General features: G+C 44.7%; 1 protein-coding gene across 3 annotated transcripts in view; it reads right to left on the bottom strand.

Annotated features, from left to right (window-relative positions):
• The window catches only part of LOC139575605 (transmembrane protein 104-like), an 84,016-nt gene that overhangs the window by 7,348 nt on the left and 56,741 nt on the right, over positions 1-19,927 (bottom strand). For 2 of the 3 annotated variants that reach the window (XM_071400765.1, XM_071400746.1), the window contains 2 exons: positions 11,319-11,412; positions 73-114 (listed from right to left, as the gene is read on the bottom strand). In XM_071400765.1, coding sequence (XP_071256866.1) covers positions 73-114; positions 11,319-11,412 — 136 coding nt within the window. The remainder of the gene's footprint in view (positions 1-72; positions 115-11,318; positions 11,413-19,927) is intronic. The other variant, XM_071400755.1, reaches the window with a different exon arrangement.

Genomic DNA, 19,927 nt, shown 5'->3' on the forward strand with positions numbered 1-19,927 from the left:
ATAAGACAAGAGTTGTTAATTAACTAACAGGCAAAATGCAAACATCTTAATTTGACTAATGTGATTACTTACTCACTGAGATAAAGATGCCCAGCAGTGGCCAAAGCCCCAGACCTGTTGAGGATTAAAGCTCAGATAGTCACGATTTAATGGATACCTGGCCTACATCAGGTGTCAACATTGGCTCAAGACAGGAGAAGCAGCCAGAGCAGAATCCTGTTTTAACACAGTCTATGTAGAGAATGGGACAGTGGGCAGTGGACCAGCACTCAAGGACATTGGTAAATAAGAGCAAATAACACCTTCACAACAAGTATAATCCCCAAAGACATCACATCAAAGCATATGGAAGAACTATGCAGATGAGGTCAACACTCAATGTGCTAACATGGGCCACATTGGGACTCAGCTCTGAGAATACAGTATGTATTGTAGTGACGTGGTCTTTGTATCTTCATCTGACTGGACATGAGAGACTGTCAGTGGGGATAGTTATCAGCTGTCCCTCTCACTTCAGGCATCGAACACAATGTGCTGTATGACAGTCTGCCTGCTGTACTCTCCCTCTCTCTCCCCGAGAAATAATGGACATCCGCTGTGTGTGAAACAGCCATCAAAAAGAGCCGTCCCGCTGGTCATGACAGAGGACGGACAGCGGGAGACGCTTCTCCTCTATTCCCTGACATTAACGGTAATAGGCTATACAGGAAGGAACATGGGCGGAGGGCGTTTAATTAAGAGTCTTATAGGATGGGACGCCACGCACACCTAGTGTACAGATGCTTAACCTTCACCAGAGCAACACGTCTTTTCTCTGCCAGCAAGGCTGAAATGTGAGTTTGTTGAGGTGCAACAAGCACAGTGATTCATCACACTCCCCTCCTATCCCCTCGGTGAGGCCAAGGAAAGCCTGGAGGAAAATGGCACTGGTAATTATGTTACAGTCTTCTTCATCTTGATATACCTGCCTCTGATGCCGCAGCCCAGTGCGCTCCTCTCGGCAGGGTTTGAACTGTAAAACCCCTGGTGACACGGTCAGTGACTGGCTCCTTTATGAGGGAAGGGCCACGTTTTAAAAAGCTGATAGAGAACTTTGCTCTTTTCCCACCGTACGGCGGCACAGGCTAAGGTTGGGACAAGGAGGCTCGACATCGCGCCTCAAATTGATAGTGAATGGCAAAAAGGCATAGCGGCTCCACGGGTATCAACACAGGCTGATCAGACAGTGTGAAGGGCAGGGAGAGTTTGGGGGAAGATATTTTTTTAACCATGACTTTCAGGTCAGGATGCATCACATGGTATTAGAGTGGAATGACACCAGGCGGTGTCTTTGACACGGCTCCATTTTGAGCAGGTATACTGGAGCGGCTGAATGGAACCCAGCCAAATAACTGGTGCTACCTTCTGGGTTATAGATCGGGAAGCCATAGCCAGGTCACAACTTAAATAATTACTTTGGCAGCTGCTTGACAAACACACGTCTGTGATAGAGAACAAGTGAGGTTCAAAGGTAAGCAACGATCTGTAAAAAAGCATAGTCGACCCTTCTACTGTAGTTCTGTCCCCTAAAGTTGGAGTGACAGAATTTTTCTCCTATGGCAGAGAAGTTGGAGTGACAGAGAATTTCTCTATGGCTCTGATCCCAACTATCATGCTTTAGTGCTCATTAAAGACAAGGCCTCATTTGTCTTACTTAAGGCACTGAACTAACTCCTCTTATCTTTGAAAGAGATTGAAAGTTGATCAGATGAAAGAACTGGACACTAAGTAGAACAAAGTACATTTTGATAATGTACTCATTCATCATTCCTTTGCAACTGGATCATGCTACACGAGATAGGGAAACCATGTGTGGGTTTTATAGTACTTGGTGCAGCCTTAGCTATGAATCTCACTGTTTTATCTGTCTAACGGCGAAGAATAAGAGGAAATCTTTGATCACTAGGAGGGCTTTAGAGGCACAGGGACAGTGTGTCTGGAGAGAAAATCCAACGCAGTTAGCCAGATTACAAGATTACCAGCCATTGGTAATAGCATAGAGCCAGCATTAAATTTAAAAAAGTCATTGCATCAAGAAAATATATACATTTTACATTCCTTATTGCGGCCATATTGCTCTCCTCTCTCTAAAGGGCAGTGTCATTGACTTCCTGATGGAGTCTACTCTGAAGCACTCGTTTCATCCTCCTGGTAATCCTCAATCAACAATGGACACTCCTTCTTGCCTCTCCATCGATGGACACTCAGGTGAAAAACTAATTAATTCAGTTGGGATGAGACATTTTCTTTGCAGAGATATCTCTGATGATATGGTGATTACCTGGACTTTTACATTAACACTCTCTGCTCTACACGCCTGTCTGCGGGTTGCACTAGTCACACGGCATCGTGTAGGTGTCAAACAGTCACATATCACATTCACATAACTGCTACCGGTGATTTACAGCACTTCAATGGGGATGGCAATGACCTTGTGGGGAATGCTTCAACTTAAACGCCCCCCAGAGGAGGCACTTACAGTTGTATGTCCAGTGGTAGCAAACAAAGCGTTTGAGGTTAAGCCAAGGTTGGCCAGCATTCTCAACCCCCCAAGGAGCTGTAGAATACAGTATCTGTGGAAGAGGGACTCCTCTTCAGCCGCTGCCCTGGGACGGGTTTCCTTGACTTCATTAAGGAGCACAAAATGACTTCAGGTGAGGAGCTTTGAAGCACACCACTGTTCTGATTTTGTGAGTAGTACACCCCCTGTACCAATGCTTTTGCGCTTGATGTGGGAAGAAGAGTCTATAATAACAGTTGACAGGTCAAGGGCTTTTCATGTGCTTTCATCTTTCTGACATTAAAAGACATATGGGATATTATTCTAGCAAAGGCTTTGACAGTAGATAGGAACATTACTCTCTACTGGTATACAAACTGGCCTCTTGCTACTTCCATTCCCTAATAGATTAAAATCCAAGTCCAACTCCAGCAGCAATCATCCCATCATTAATTAAAGGGCAATTCCACCACTTTTCAACCTCACATTCATTACTTCCAGCACCAAACCAGTGTTTACATAATTTGTGAAAACAGTGTTTCTATGATCTGTGGTTAAAACAATAAGAAAGGACCTTCTCTCATCACAGGGTAGGATTAAAAGTAAAAAATAAATAAATAATTAACTGACCTGTGTCTAGCCAGAGGGATGGTATTTTCTTGCTCTCCACGTCACCACGAATCTCAGTGTTTAAAAATTTTAACGTTCTTTATTTCTATAAAAGATAGAAATGCACAGTTTTCACATATGTAGACACTCGTATTGTGCTGGAGATAATGAAAATGATTTTGAAAAGTGGTGGAGTTGCCCTTTAAACGAGGTGCTCCATGATGAGACCACTTGGTTGAGTCTCAGTGGTAATGAGCAGCTCTGGCAGTTTGCCCGATTTCTAAGTTTGCAGAATCTTTTACTTCAGATGTTTTTTGGTGATATCCTATAATGTCATAGTCTTGGTTATCAGAAGCAGGGGGACAGGACAGCCACGGCGTGTGATAGCTGGTGATAATGGCCTGCTAGCCTGGCTACTTCGAGACAAGCCCCACGATCAGGGTGTGCAGTACCGCAGCAGGGCTGCCATTTAGCACCCCATACAGCAGCTCCACAGGGCAGAGCAGAGTTCAACTCCATGACATTATCTACAGTGTTCAAGAAAACATCAATTAGTCCAATCACTCAGCCGTGCCGCTGCAAATTGCACATCAGGCCAAAGATAAGAAACAAAATGCACCTACCTTCTTTACCATAAGGCTGAGCTAAGCCACGCTCCAAACGCTGGGATCTCGAAAACACATCGGCTTGAGGCTGCCTTGAGGTCAGGTCCCCCCCCCCCCCCTCTTCAACTTCTCAACCGCAAACGTTTAAAACCAGCAACCTCTTCTGTGCTACTGCTGACATTTAAAAAAAAAAGTATAACAAACTAATAGAAGTCAAATGTTTATGTAAATTCAGTGGGAGGTTGCACCAGGTCAGCTAAAACACCCATCCAACAGTAATTAAACATTCAGTGAGTGCAGAATATAAATGTCTTTTTTCTTCTGACCATTTCAAATAATTTATTGAGCATAGAAAGCTTGGTTCATGATTCAATGGACGTACAAGGCAGACAAGATATGAATAAAGCAAATTCTCGTCTGCTTCTATCTTCAATATCAAATCCTGTTCAGGTCTGACATTTTTGTTCAAATGAGACAAACGTAAAATGTTCAAAGCAAGTTGTGCATTTGACCTCTAGTATTCCTGCCGATCAATGACGAAACCCGGAGAAAGAGCGTAAACTACAACACCAGACTGCGGTTAAAACTACCTTCTAGAAGCACTGTGTCTTACATTCTCATTCCTCCCTCACCTCCCTCTCAGACAAGGAAATGGAGGCGACGACGACAACACGGTGAGGTGAGCGGGGGACGGAAGTCAACAGTCATGATTAAGGGCTTAGTTATCAGGGTATTGAGCTCCAACTGACCCCGGGCAACACCACTGCAGAAAACATCCTACAAGTTTTCACCTATTCACCTCCTAGAAATTGTGTTCACTATCAAAACTAAGTTCTCATTACAAAATGAAACACAAAACACCAATGCTAAACAGGATCAAGGAGAGGTGCCCAAAAACAAATGGGGAAAAAAGCTCCCCACATGTATTTCTCTATATATCAAAACTCAACAGAGATGTGAGTAAAGCGGACCTAGGATCTGAGCTCTGTTTATGTTATGTTTCTTAAAGACAAGTGTCAAACTAAGACTTCTACACCTGCATTGCTTGCTGTTTGGGGTTTTGGCTGGGTTTCTGTACAGCACTTTGTGACATTGGCTGATGTCAAAAGGGCTTTATAAATACATTTGATTGAAGACATATTTTCTATCTGAACAACTCCGTGGTCAGTGTTGACTAGAAGTAATGTCCGTTGTGACAAGAAGAGGAATGATGCATTCCAATCTGGAGTTTTCCTTTAATGCAATTTTCAGAACTTCTGAACTGTGCTGATGTTGGAAAGTTCATGAATGCCCAGCCATATTTCAACATTCACCGTGAGATGCACTCTACATTAGCTTCTCTGGGCAAACTCTTAGGTTCCGCTCAATCAGCCACTAGTAGAGTTCCCTCCTTGACCTTCAAAAACAAATACTACCCTCTCTCTCTGCTTGAAATGGCAATAGGTAGCTGTAACGCTCCCTGGTTACTCCCTAAACCAAGACAGTGGGATGGACTGGATAGGGATCCACAGATCCCTGTGGGCTGGTTACTCCCTAAACCAAGACAGTGGGATGGACTGGATAGGGATCCACAGATCCCCTGTGGGCTGGTTACTCCCTAAACCAAGACAGTGGGATGGACTGGATAGGGATCCACAGATCCCTGTGGGCTGGTTACTCCCTAAACCAAGACAGTGGGATGGACTGGATAGGGATCCACAGATCCCTGTGGGCTGGTTACTCCCTAAACCAAGACAGTGGGATGGACTGGATAGGGATCCACAGATCCCTGTGGGCTGGTTACTCCCTAAACCAAGACAATGGGATAGACTGGATAGGGATCCACAGATCCCTGTGGGCTGGTTACTCCCTAAACCAAGACAATGGGATGGACTGGATAGGGATCCACAGATCCCTGTGGGCTGGTTACTCCCTAAACCAAGACAGTGGGATGGACTGGATAGGGATCCACAGATCCCTGTGGGCTGGTTACTCCCTAAACCAAGACAATGGGATGGACTGGATAGGGATCCACAGATCCCTGTGGGCTGGTTACTCCCTAAACCAAGACAGTGGGATGGACTGGATAGGGATCCACAGATCCCTGTGGGCTGGTTACTCCCTAAACCAAGACAGTGGGATGGACTGGATAGGGATCCACAGATCCCTGTGGGCTGGTTACTCCCTAAACCAAGACAGTGGGATGGACTGGATAGGGATCCACAGATCCCTGTGGGCTGGTTACTCCCTAAACCAAGACAGTGGGATGGACTGGATAGGGATCCACAGATCCCTGTGGGCTGGTTACTCCCTAAACCAAGACATTGGGATGGACTGGATAGGGATCTACAGATCCCTGTGGGCTGGGGCCTGTGGTTTCAGCTATTAATTTCTCCAGAGAGAGTAACAGCCCTAGGTCATTTCACAGCCTCTTTTCCTATTGAGCCGGAGGTTACACAAAGCTGTCTGGGGTGGTGGTGTAGTTCACCATGTCTAGAAAAACAAATGTGATAGTGGGAGGACAGTGTTCTCAGAATGCATGATTTCTCCATTCCCAGCATACAGTAGGATCTATATGCCATGGCTGTAAGGGTAATTATTAGCGCCTCGGAGGCTCTTCACCTATCCATCCATCCCTGTGGAGACAGAAGCGGGGTGATTAATACTCGTTTACCGAGCTAGGTGCCTTTCCGTCCATTCCTCTCCACTCAATATCAATTAAAGTGCCGGCTCTTAACCCTTCTCCCGGTCTGCTGTCGAGTGCAGATAATGATCCCCTCTTTCTCTTCACAGTGTGCTGCTAGAGAGGATGGGGACAAGGTAACAAGGCAGCAAGCTTTATCTATTCACATAACTCACCCAATGGAGATGGGTTTCAACAAACGAGCGTGTGAGCACCTACGGGAGTTCATAGAGACTGGGTGCAGTATGTGAGCGATATAGTCATTCAACTAAGAGCCTATGAGGTCATCAGGCAAAAGAACTGTGACATTAAAAGATGGGTCGTGAACCGAGTATAGAGTAGGTGGAATAATAAACAGGAACACAAATGGGAAATGCAAATGGGTCTGGAAACAGGGCTACACAAATAGTTTCTAATGGCTCCAGCGAAGTGGGACCATGGACAGAACAGCTACAAGCAGAGTGATGGGATCACAACCGGGACAGGAGATGGAGGTACAAGAGGGCTACACATATGGACTACTATGTCCACTATGTAAGTCATGTCCTCAGTGGGGGAAGACAAAAAGTGTGTAGTGAGCTTGGTTGGACAGGGGGGCTCAGCTGAGTGACACTGACAAGGCCACAGGCAGTGAGCAGGGCACAGGGCTGCAACACATTCCCCACACTGCTCTGCACCCCTCATCCACCACCATCATCACCCTGCACTCCCCCATAGGGCATCATGGGTGAGTGGAGAGGCAGGCAGGGGAGCCTGGCCACCTGGCCCCTTGTCTAGGGTGAGTAATGAGTATGAAAGAGAAGGGCCATGAGAAAAGAATGGAGATGGAAGTGGCTGAACGGGGGACATAACTACGCAGGTATCAATATCTAGTATCTTAGAAGACAAGAAAGGATCGGATAGTGGTGGAAAGTCATTAAATCCGGCAAATGCAGGCTAATGTAAAAGTCAAGAAAAAGGTGACTAACATGCACTAACAGTTTTGTAAGACAGTTTGCTATAATGCAGTTATATTTGAAGGATAACTGCATACTGGTTGGCACTAGAAAAAAAGGAAAAACTCAGTAGTACTAATTGCTTATTAAAATATATGAGTTGTCAATAGGTGAGAATCCTGTGAAAAATGTGAATAATGTGGTTGGATGTTGTGATATGGTTTCAGTGACAAGAACATTAATATAATGTCTGTCTAAAAACGTATCATACTGTACTACATCAGTGTCATTATCGAAACCATTTGACTGAAAACAAAAAACCCTGGAGGACTTGTTACGAGTTTCAAACATATCTTAAGACAATCTCAGTCTCCGCATAAGATGTCTCATAAAAAAAAGAAATATTCTTACACTTGAGGGTTTTGTTTTGTTAGTGACACGTCATTAACATGAATGAGGATCTGTTGTTCATGCTTATAAGGGGGCTTTAAGGTGCAGAGAAGGAATCATAGAATGATTCGAAGATACCTGGTACCTGAAAGTGTAAAACCATGGGCCTAATCCAGAGACGTATTCACAGTGCATACTAATGACATTCTTAAAACAATCATGAATCCCATCATCGTGACAGAAATAAGAGGTTTACTATTAGTTTCACTGTATCGTTAAGTTGGTATTAAATTCCTCCCTTGAGACCAAAGCTTTGCTAAGTCACAACCTTCGCCAAGACATAAGCTATGCTACAGTACACACGTATGCATTCAGGTCCAACAACGTGTCCAATTCAGCAGCTTCAGTGGGTGAAAAGAGTGGAGCTAAATCAGAGTGAGGAGAGGAGTCAGAGGACACGTGATAAAATGGATAACAGGTGAAATGAATCACTCCCGAGTCCCATTTTCTTGCTGCAGAGCAACGATAAAGTACAGTATCTTTAACAGGACAGACAATCAAATAAATAAATAAAATGCCTTGAGAGCATAACACATCCTCTTTAACCACAAGGCCCTCGAAATGACCACATACATAATCAAAATCGCTTTTAAATGGGAAACGTTCGAAGAATTGGAAAACATAGTTTACCTCGCAAACATTGAACTGGTGCCAGAGGCTGTAACTTTGAAAGAAGGACAGCTAAAGATTGTATAAATGACCCAATAACAGTCATGGAGAAAAAACCCAGAATACATTCTGGCTGACGATGCATTGGCTCGGTAATCAATTATTTGCCTTGAAGTGGTACCCTTTGTGCTGAACCCACTCGTTCTCTAAGTTTATGGCCAGAGCATCATGTCATAAACTAATATATACACTGAACAAAAATATATACGCAACATGTAAAGTACTGGTCCCATGTTTCATGAGCAGAAATAAAAGATCCAAAATGTAAAATGTTGTGTACAAATTTGTTTACATCCCTGGGGACAATAAAAGGCCACTAAAATGTGCAGTTTTGTCAGATGTTTTGTCACAATGCCACAGATGTCTCAAGTTGAGGGAGCATGAATTGGCATGCTGACCACAGTAAATCCTCCAGATCTGTTGCCAGATTAATTTAATGTTAATTTCTCTACCATAAGCCGTCAGTGTAGAGAATTTGACAGTACATCCAACTGGCCTGTAACCATGCTAGCCCAGGACGTCCACATCTGGCTTCTTCACCTGCAGATCTTCTGAGACAGGATGAAACCCGATTTTAACTGTACCGGGCAGATGTGTGGGCGAGCGGTTTGCTGATGTCAACATTGTGAACAGAGTGCCCCATGGTGGCGGTGGGGTTATGGTAGGAGCAGACATCAACTACAGACAACAAACACAATCACATTTTGAATGCACTGAGATACCGTGACGAGATCCTGATGCCCATTGTCATGCCATTCATCTGCCGCCATCACCTCATGTTTCAGCATAATGCACAGCCCCATGTCGCAAGGATCTGTACACAATTCCTGGAAGCTGAAAATGTCCCAGTTCTTCCATGGCCTGCATACTCACCAGACATGACACCCATTGAACATGTTTGGGATGCTCTGGATACGACCTGTACGACAGCATGTTCCAGCTCCCCCAATATCCAGCAACTTCACACACCGGAAAAACATTCCACTGGCCAACAAATGCACAGCTGTAGTCCGTGTCATGTGAAGTCCATAGATTAGGGCCTAATGAATTGATTCAATTGACTGATTTCCTTAAACTGTAACTAAGTGAAATCTTTGAAATTGTTGCATGATGCGTTTATACTTTTGTTCAGTGTATTTATGCGTTACCGAATGGAGTAACATTTTTCCATTTGCCGGATGTATTTTTTATTGCGCATCCAATTACTCTTGAGACCTTTGCCAGTGAGCTCTCTCTTTCAGGGTTGGATAGGCTGGCATAGCCAGACAAACAAGCCCTAACGGTTTAGCAGCAAATCTAGTACAGACAGATGCTGTTTCTGTGTCAGAATGAGACTAGAGAAACTGTAGAGACAGGGTAGAGAGGTCAGACAGGCTATGCTGCCCCTGTCCTGATAACAGCACCACATAAATTGTCAGAAAACTCTTCAACACGAATTTCAGAGCAAAATCAGTTGAATACGTCTTTAGACAGCCACTTGCCTTTCATGAAAAATAATCTAAATACAAGCAGTACTTAAATTGATCAATTAGGTTAGGTGTCCAGTGCTAATTCCTCTGAGATGAGCTAAACATTAGAAACTTACCTAAACTAAAACAAATACTAAATTGTTGACACTAGAGATTTAGGACTCAAGCATGCTGTCTAGCCCATTCATTTTTCTTCAGCCGTCTGTACCTCCTAAACTTCGGGCCCATAATGTTTTTCTTATAGGATTTTAAATGGTCTCCAACCCTGTGTTTGATGGCTGCATAAACCCCTCAGCTTTCAGTGCCTTATGCTTTGAAGGCAAGCCATCTATCCCCATGCTCCGTGGCACCAGTGCAGTAAGGAAACAAAGAGCTGCCACTGCGGCCATTTTGAATCATTAGCTGGTGCTGTAGAGAGGCCTGCAGAGGTGACACAGCCAATCAATCACAGGTAGAGCTAGGGGAGGGCGGGGATATAAAAGGGAGTGGGAGGGGTGTAGCCAGAATCCCAGGGTGCTTTGTAGATAGCCAGATAATGGACAGTGCGTGTTGTTTATGTGCACGCAACTGTGTGTGTGTGTCTCTGTGTGTGTGTGTGTGTGTGTGTGTGTGTGTGTGTGTGTGTGTGTGTGTGTGTGTGTGTGTGTGTGTGTGTGTGTGTGTGTGTGTGTGTGTGTGCCCTGTGTGTTGTTGTGGGTGCCAGTAGTATGCCCACACGGGGGTGGCGGCAGAGCCATGATTCACTAGTGTTGTGATTTTAACAGCAGGTCCAGGACGGGCGGTTTATTTTCGTCCGTCGCCCTGTGAATGACGGTCCAATCAGGCCTGGGACGGGCTGTCAGGCCTGTCAGGCTGAGGGATGAAAGGAGATGGGAATCAGGACACGGAAGGGGACTGCCGTATGATCGACAGACCCAGGCACAGGAGCCACGGAGAGAAGAGGGGAGAGGAATGAAAGAGGGAGAGGAAGAGGAGGACTGCTCCCACCAAGGTTCAGAACGTCAGCCAGGTGGAATCAAGTGTTTTTTTCCTAAACATTTGCAACAGTGACAAAGTGCAATCTGGGAGAAGGTGGGGGACCGTGACCCGGGTATAATGGAGTGTGATATTTAATGGAAGGAAAGACACACCCTCCATCATGCAGACAAACTTGGAAGAGATAATGCACATTAAAGCGCTTTTTAAATAAATACCCATGACAGATTTACCGTTTCGATAAAGTTCCTGGGAATTTCACAGCTTGAATTGCTCTACTTACAAAATAAATTGAGATCCACATTTAATGTGATTATTTGAAGATGCGTGCCTCGAGTCTGTCCAGAGCAACCTTTATCAGCCTATGGTGTTTGTATTCCTTAAGGTAAGATAGGTTACTCTTACCGATCCAGCGCATGAGTGAGGTGAGGATCTGGAGGTATTTAGTCTTCTGAGCATCGAAGAAGACGAAAGGGCCCAACATCACAGTGAAGATGCTCTGTAGAGAGGGAGAGATCATCTTAAAACACATTGGAAATCACTTTATACAACATATTCACAAACCAGTGTGTGTTTGGGTTGTGTTTATACTTCCACAGCATGGGAAATAAATGACAAATGGTACAATTGGATTTTTCCAAGATGAAAATAGAGATAAAACTCTGTCTCATGAGAACATGAGGCTATTTATTCCCTTTCCACCCAACATACACCAAGATGCCAAACCACAAAATAAAGAATGTCAGTTGAAATTCTATGAAGCCATCATAGTACCGATTGCCTCATAACAAAGATAGGTCTTATCGAGAGTTGCAATTATCAGTGGCATCAGCCCACTCTCTCTCCCCATCTATCCCATTCTCTCTGACAATCCCATGTCTGATAGCGGAGGTTGAGTGACGTGTGATCTCAAGGCCAGTCACTTCAGTGGCATGTCATCTGAAGAGGAGCCTGCAGGGTAGAACTCACACAGTCAGACACAATAATCTCTAACAGGGCCTGGGGGTGAGAGCTCAATCAGGAGACCAAAGTGGGGACAGAAAGACAGAAAGATAGATGGAGAAATGTTCCACTCAGAAAACTCATCTGCTCCAGTCACTCTCCATCTCCAGGACCTCTGACCCCTCCCATGAACCTTCCTAACTCCACCCAGAGCTCTCCCCTTCCCACTGTGCTGTATTTACAGGGTGGGCCCATGGGTTGTGAGGGCAGGACACAGAGGTCAGTGTTGGTGACATAAGTGTGAGACAGGACAGAGAATGTAGACAGCCTCTACCTGCACAAGGAGGCCATCCACTGGGGACAGGGAAGGGTACAGTGCTGGCTGAATGCTAATGCCAAGGACCCAACAGAGTGAGACCAGCCGACAGGGAAGGGTGGGACCAGACTCATTTAAGACTTTATTATTTCCAGAATTATGGAGGAGAATTGTGAATCCCACGTGTCAGGAGATGAAAGTGCTGAATAGTACTTAATACCAGCTACGGGTGACTGCTACAAATCAGTGCAGATTCCCAAAAATGTACTACATCTTGGAGCGACAGACATAAATTTGCAATACTCATTCATGTGTAATGGAGGAGGCATTATGGAAAGTGTGGAGTGTCCTAAAGAAGGTTAAGTCGTTAACGGTTGAGTGACAGTGAGACATATTTCAGCGCTGAATGGTCAGCGGTGTCTGGGTCTGTCTCTGTACCTGTGGTATGAGACAGTCTAACGTGTCATACTTCATCCTCCAGCCAGACAACAGTCCATCACAGGCCTGATGATACCTCCCATCCATCTGCCACCAAGTGATGGACTGCTACCACTCTTGGCCTGAGAAGACATGGTATATGCCATCTCAGAGGTGGGGGATATGTGCTTGTCAAGAATAGGGCGGCAGGTGGTTAGAGCATAGTGTTAGGAGTTAGAGCGTTGGACTAGTAACCGAAAGGTTGCAAGATCGAATCCCTGAGCTGACAAGGTAAAAATATGCCGTCCTGCCCCTGAACAAGGCAGTTTACCCACTATTCCTAGGCCGTCATTGAAAATAAAAATGTGTTCTTAACTGACTTTCCTAGATAAATAAAGGTTAAAAAAAAAGAAAGGGCCCTCAAGGCTTTACATTGGAGAGAGAGTCTGGACCGGACGAAAACCCATATAAACAGAGATTCTCCATGAACGTGAAGAGCATGTTAGAACGGGACCTTTTCACTGCCATAGCTGAAGGCAACATATGGTCTCTACAGAAGAGGAGATAGTTCTGTGGATGAGACTCTGGTGTTAAGGTAGTGTGCATGTGGCTGGAGGGGAGAGCTGAGTGTGGCTGCTATGAAAGAAATATGTTTTTAAAGCAAACAAAAAAGAAAACAGGAGATGATGCAAACGTCTGTCTATCTCATGAAAGAGAAAAGAAACAAAGTTATCATTTTTTTTTTTAAACTGATCTTGTTTATAAAAAAATTATAATAAGAGTGGGGAGGCATAGTGTCTGTGGGGAGGCTGATGAATTTCACCCTTCTTGTGCAGTCAGCACCACACATGAATCAAGACCCCTCCTCTAACCAATTACAACCTCCCACCACCACAGCCAGACAATAAGGCCTCAGGACACTGGACTGCACTTAACCACAGCACAACAGCCAGAGGAAGCAACACAAAACAATTCAAATGGATAAAGAATACGAACAGCAAAAACAGCTCTGTGCTGTATCTTGATAAGGCTTTGTCGGTGAAGGCCAGCATTGACTTACAGAAAGTTGGAGAGCCTTTCATCTCTGACAGAGAGAGCAGAGAAGGAAGAAATCATTTTGCCAACAAGGTTTTGTGATGGAAATGACAAATAGGATGGGGAATGGGATGGCATCACACTGGCAAGCGATGCCAAAGCCAGGACCGGAAGGGAAGGCTGGCAGAGGGGCCAGGGTTGGAGGCAAGAGAGGCATGGCTTGTGTACAGTATGGGGAGGAAAGGAACAGAGAGAGTGTGGGCGAGGGGAGAGGGCATCAGGTGCCATGTGCTGTAGGGTGACTCAGACCCAGTGTTGGCAGGGCCTTAGGAGCAGGAGGGCACAGGGGGGGGGGGCGCAGAGAGAGAGAGACGGAGGAACAGAGCGACAAGAGGCACTGCTGCAGGAGATAACACTTTCCTAGTCACTCTCTTCAGAACCTATAACTACACACTCTGCACCATCTTACTATAGGATGGAGAAGTAGCCTAGAGACAGGGACAAGGAGGTGAAAAGGCCAAAAGAAAGCTCATTAAAATAAACGCTGCAAATTCAGAGCCGTAGACGGACGTTTGTAGAGCAAGGAGGCCTACAAACCTGACTCAGTTACACCAGCTCTGTCAGGAGGAATGGGCCAAAATTCACCCAACTTATTGTGGGAAGTTGTGGAAGGCTACCCGAAACGGTTGACCGAAGTTAAACAATTTAAAGGCAGTGCTACCAAATACTAATTGAGTGTATGTAAACTTCTGACCCACTGGGAATGTGATGAAAGAAATAAAAGCTGAAATAAATAATTCTCTCTACTATTATTCTGAGATTTCACATTCTTAAAATAAAGTGGTGATCCTAACTGACCTAAGATAGCGAATTTTTACTAGGATTAAATGTCAGGAATTGTGAAAAACTGAGTTTAAATGTAGTTGGCTAAAGTGTATGTAAACTTCCGACTTCAACTGTGTGTGTGTGTGTGTGTGTGTGTGTGTGTGTGTGTGTGTGTGTGTGTGTGTGTGTGTGTGTGTGTGTGTGTGTGTGTGTGTGTGTGTGTGTGTGTGTGTGTGTGATAATTGTTGTGACAGGACAAATTATAATGGCATGGGGATAATATCAGTCTTCACTAATCAACGACTGGTTCATTCATGGCTTCTGACAGACTTGAGGACAACATCACTAATAAAGCGGTTGGGACTGTGATTCAATTCAAGTCCATTTTGGGCTAGCTATTATCATCCTCAGAACCAATGACAGTGAAAACATGTCCTTTCAAATCCCTAGCCCTCAGCGCCATCTGTGTTCAGTGATCTTTCATTTGAAAGGCGGTTCTGCTATTAATAAGGTTTGGTGCAGACGGAGTCAGTGCCCACGGGCCAGCCAAGCACTCAGGTGGACTTATTTAGGACTGTCAAGGAGACACAGGAAGCAAAGCACTCTCTGACAAATACGCAAAGGGGAAAAACATAGACAATATAGGTAGAGTTCAATGTCTTAGGAAGATTGACTGGCACTTGGTTTCGATGCATTTAATTCTACGTTCAAGATGCTCTACTGATTTGTTCATCTCACTCTTCCCCGCGCTGCTCTGAAATAGATTTTTGTCTATGCATGTTCTTTCCTGACCCAGAGTGCTTACGTTTCAAACTTATGCAATAAAAGTATCCATAGTGGGAACAAACCCTGTCAAGGAGAAAACATTATTTTCCTTCCCTCTCTTCACGGTGTGCTGATGATTTTGTTCCGGCAGAGTGACACCCTCAATCATGACTAGGAGTGTTTCTTTTTTGACGACAATGACATTCTTAAGCATCAGCCATTTCTTGCCTCAATATCAGACAACGGTGAGCAACACCAAACCTGCCACAATCACACACTTGCGTGAAATGCAATAAACAATAAGTCAGAGATAAAAACTGCAAAAGTGACCAGGCTGACGACGGATACAAACACTGATTTATTCTATTACCCCGGCTGAAAGGGTACACACGCTCTCCACAGACCATTAGAGCACTTCTGGAAGCAAGAGACAAGCAAACAGACCCCTAAGGACAATATCCTATCTGATGACAATGACAGGAGAACATGTAGTAGTTCTGTTTTTGCCATAATAATTAGTCAATATGCGGTTTGATGCCAGGTGAACACACAGTAAAATTGTGTTTTAACCACAATTCTGGCACTACACACAGACCCTTAATTTAGATTGTGACCAATTTTCCTGCACGCAGCTCCCCAGGACTGCCGCCCACAATTGCCAGCCTGCACAGAGACACACAAAGTTGAACTTCACTCATCTTTACTAGTTTGTTTGCCCCAAACGTGTACATTTCTGGACATTTTGAAAAGCGAGTCAGGTAAAGAGCTGTTTATGTCTGGGGGGCTGTGTTGTATTTTAAGAAAGGCTTATACAAGCTAAGAAGCCAATAGTGAGGGTAGCATACAGTTTTATATGAATATTCGTTATAATAATGTATGGGGATAATAATACATTTTATTTTGTAAAGTGGTTTCTTGCATTAAGCACAATACAACTACATTTTCAGTTACCTCCTTGTCTGAAGGACAAGTAGCTAAACAGGTTAATGTCAGGTCCTGCATGTTTTCAAAAGCCTCATGGAATGTAGACTTACAGTGAACATCGCATTGGCTGCTACTGTAGGCTGTATCATAGAACAGCTTTCAATAGCTATTTCCATGTTAAAATGTTATGGGATGCATTTCTCCATTGTTTTTGATGGTAGGCCACTCTTGTAGGGCCTGCATTATGATCAAATAGCCACAGTAGTCTACTTGGCCACTGTTAAAACTTAAAAAGCGGGTACAGCCAGTGTTCACAGTAAAAGTGCCGGAAGTTGCACAGAATTTCTACAAGGTTCAAGTTTGTGCTCAGCAGACCTACAATTTAGCTCAGTGCCGAAAAAAATGATGGAACATTGATGGTGACCCAGAAAAAGAGAATGCTCAAAGGATACCATCCGTTTCTCATCATGTCCCAACGTCAGGACCAGAGGGCCTGGAGATCTCCTGCCGCCTCCTCTCTCACATTCTCCATCTCTCTTTTCCATCTCTCGCTCTCTTCCTTTTCACACAGTAGGTACCTCCAGCAGGCCATCCCACTCCAGACAGCCATGTGGCTACAGTAATGAGCTCCCCAGCCGAGCAGGCCACCTCCTGTGCATGGTGGGGAGGTGAGCTCATTCACTGGAGTGCTGGGAATGACTCACCCACCTGTCAGTTCAATCACCATGGGACTAGAGTCACCAAAGTGCTGGAGAAGAAGACTTTCCGGGTTTGGTGCTTTTGTTGAAAGTGCCCTCTCAGTTTGGTTATAGAGCTGAGAGATGGTGTGTGATCATGAAATATACTAGTAGTGTTGTGGGAACTACACAATCATTGATATCAATCAAACTTAAAAACCCAAATCATTGGGTTGTTTAATTTGCCGGTGTCCTTAATCTCTCTAAAGATCATGGTGGAAAAAGTGGCTGACAATCAATGTTAACAAGTAATCACTATTTTATGTGAAAGATTTGTGTGTGAGGGAGTCATGTGTATGCAACAGCCTTTGATTAGCTTTGGCTTGCGTCATCTTTGAGTCAATCCGTTGGTCTGGTTAATCACTGCATATGTGAGTATTTCACGTGGGCACTTCAGCCATTACAGTTGGCCCACATAACATATCTCTGATCCATGCACCCATTTGAATAATTAACCACCATATTGGTAACCTCATTCTGGAGGGGTCAGCCAGATACTACCACCACACAGCTGTCTTGGTGCTCTAGGATAGGTTGGTTACAGGGATTGGATTCAAATCAGAGTACTGCATGACTTGACTGCTACAAAGCTGTTTGGCATCTTGCTTTTATATTACTTAGTGTTCTGGCCATTGTGTTATTGCTGTTGTTTGGGTGGAGGCGGAGGGGGTTAATGGATGAAAACCCGGAAGCCAGAGACCACTCATGGTGAATTCTCTGCGGTCGTGGTCATGAGAATGCCATGTGGTCATGCAGCCTGGAACACTGTAATCCACCCACCATCAAAACAGCAGAACAAGGATTACTATTCCCAATCCCCACAGTCCCAAGATCCCCAGCCATTTGTTTGAGATGTTAATCTTCATTCCGGACAGATTTCACAAACCTACATGGGTGGGCGGGAGGGAGATAGGATTCCATTATGGCTCATTTCTGACTAATGAGGATAAACGATAAAATACATTAAATAACCACTCAACTGAGGTCACCGGTTTCCTTTCAACTTCCTTCGAAAGAAAAGGGAAAACAAGAGAGGTTGGGTGGATGCGGTTCTACTGATTTATACAGGCACAGTGGAGCGAGGTACCATCTTTTACAATGTGTTTGTTGTGTTTCATTTATGGAAGACTGCTTGACAGGATATCGGCATCTCGCATTGAAAAATCAGCATGTGCACAAGCGGATAGGCTAACAAGATGGACGACTGCTCCAAACCAAACATTCACATATTTGAATAAAAACGCTAGGTCCATTGATTGGCCTTCAACCAAATTCAACCCAACTCAACGCATATTCATTGTTAATTCATTGTTAAATATTCAGACTCCCTTCATTCTCAGAACCATCCCAATCTCTACTCTAAAACAAAGGCTTGTTCTGGCGGTGTTTCCTGTGATTCAGAGAGGGAAAGGGTTTGTCCGTTCGGAGTGACTGTACGACTGGAACCATTATTCAGAGTCCAGTGAGAGCAGGTCTGTGGTTGCGGCCCTGCAGTGACTGATGGGTGCGAGCTGGGAGACTGGGTCAACGTGTGATGAACACTGAAGCGACAGTGTCTCTCCCAGCTGGCCACTGGCACTCAGTGGAGGGACGTTATACAGCAACAGGAGGAGTGTGAAGGTATGGTGGCGAACACAGAAACTATGATCCACTACTGACAGCACGGGCCCACTGATCTCAGAGATCTAAATGGGCTCTACCAAGGCTGTTCATCGCTGGGCTGTTGCTTTCACTCATACTCATAAGTGACACTGATGATGAGCCTCAATAGGATGTATTGAGAATGTGAGAACAAAAAAAATAGGGTTATTCCCAACTCTGAGCATGCGCTGATCAACTGGCAAGTGTCTTCACTGACATTTTCAACCTCTCCCTGACCGAGTCTGTAATACCAACATGTTTCAAGCAGACCACCATAGTCCCTGTGCCCAAGAACACTAAGGTAACCTACCTAAATGACTACTGACCCATAGCACTCACATCAGTAGCAATGAAATGCTTTGAAAGGCTGGTCATGGCTCACATCAACACCATTATCCAAGAAACCCTAGACCCACTCCAATTTGCATACCGCACCAACAGATCCACAGATGATGCAATCTCTATTGCACTCCACACTGCCCTTTCACACCTGGACAAAAGGAACATCTATGTGAGAATGCTATTCATTGAGTACAGCTCAGCGTTCAACACCATAGTGCCCTCAAAGCTCATCACTAAGCTAAGGACCCTGGGACTAAACATCTCCCTCTGCAACTGGATCCTGGACTTCCTGACGGGCCACCCCCAGGTGGTAAGGGTGGGTAACAACACATCCGCCACACTGATCCTCAACACAGTGCTCCCTCCAGTGCTCCCTGTTCACTAATGACTGCACGGCCAGGCACGACTTCAACAACATTAAGTTTGCTGATGACAACAGCGGTAGGCCTGATCACCGACAACGATGAGACAGCCTATAGCGAGGTCAGAGACCTGACCGTGTGGTGCAAGGACAACAACCTCTCCCTCAACGTGATCCGCAAGGCACTACAGAGGGTAGTGCGTACGGCCCAGTACATCACTGGGGCCAAGCTTCCTGCCATCCAGGACCTCTATACCAGGCGGTGTCAGAGGAAGGCCCTAAAAATTGTCAAAGACTCCAGCCACCCTAGTCATAACCTTTTATTTTTTTATTTTTTTATTTCACCTTTATTTAACCAGGTAGGCTAGTTGAGAACAAGTTCTCATTTGCAACTGCGACCTGGCCAAGATAAAGCATAGCAGTGTGAACAGACAACACAGAGTTACACATGGAGTAAACAATAAACAAGTCAATAACATGGTAGAAAAAAAGAGAATCTATATACAATGTGTGCAAAAGGCATGAGGTAGGCAATAAATCGAATAATTACAATTTAGCAGATTAACACTGGAGTGATAAATCATCAGATGATCATGTGCAAGAAGAGATACTGGTGTGCAAAAGAGCAGAAAAGTAAATAAATAAAAGCAGTATGGGGGGTGAGGTAGGTAAATTGGGTGGGTAGTTTACAGATGGACTATGTACAGCT

This window comes from Salvelinus alpinus, chromosome 1 (assembly GCF_045679555.1).
Source record: "Salvelinus alpinus chromosome 1, SLU_Salpinus.1, whole genome shotgun sequence".
Classification (NCBI taxonomy): Eukaryota; Metazoa; Chordata; class Actinopteri; order Salmoniformes; family Salmonidae; genus Salvelinus; species Salvelinus alpinus.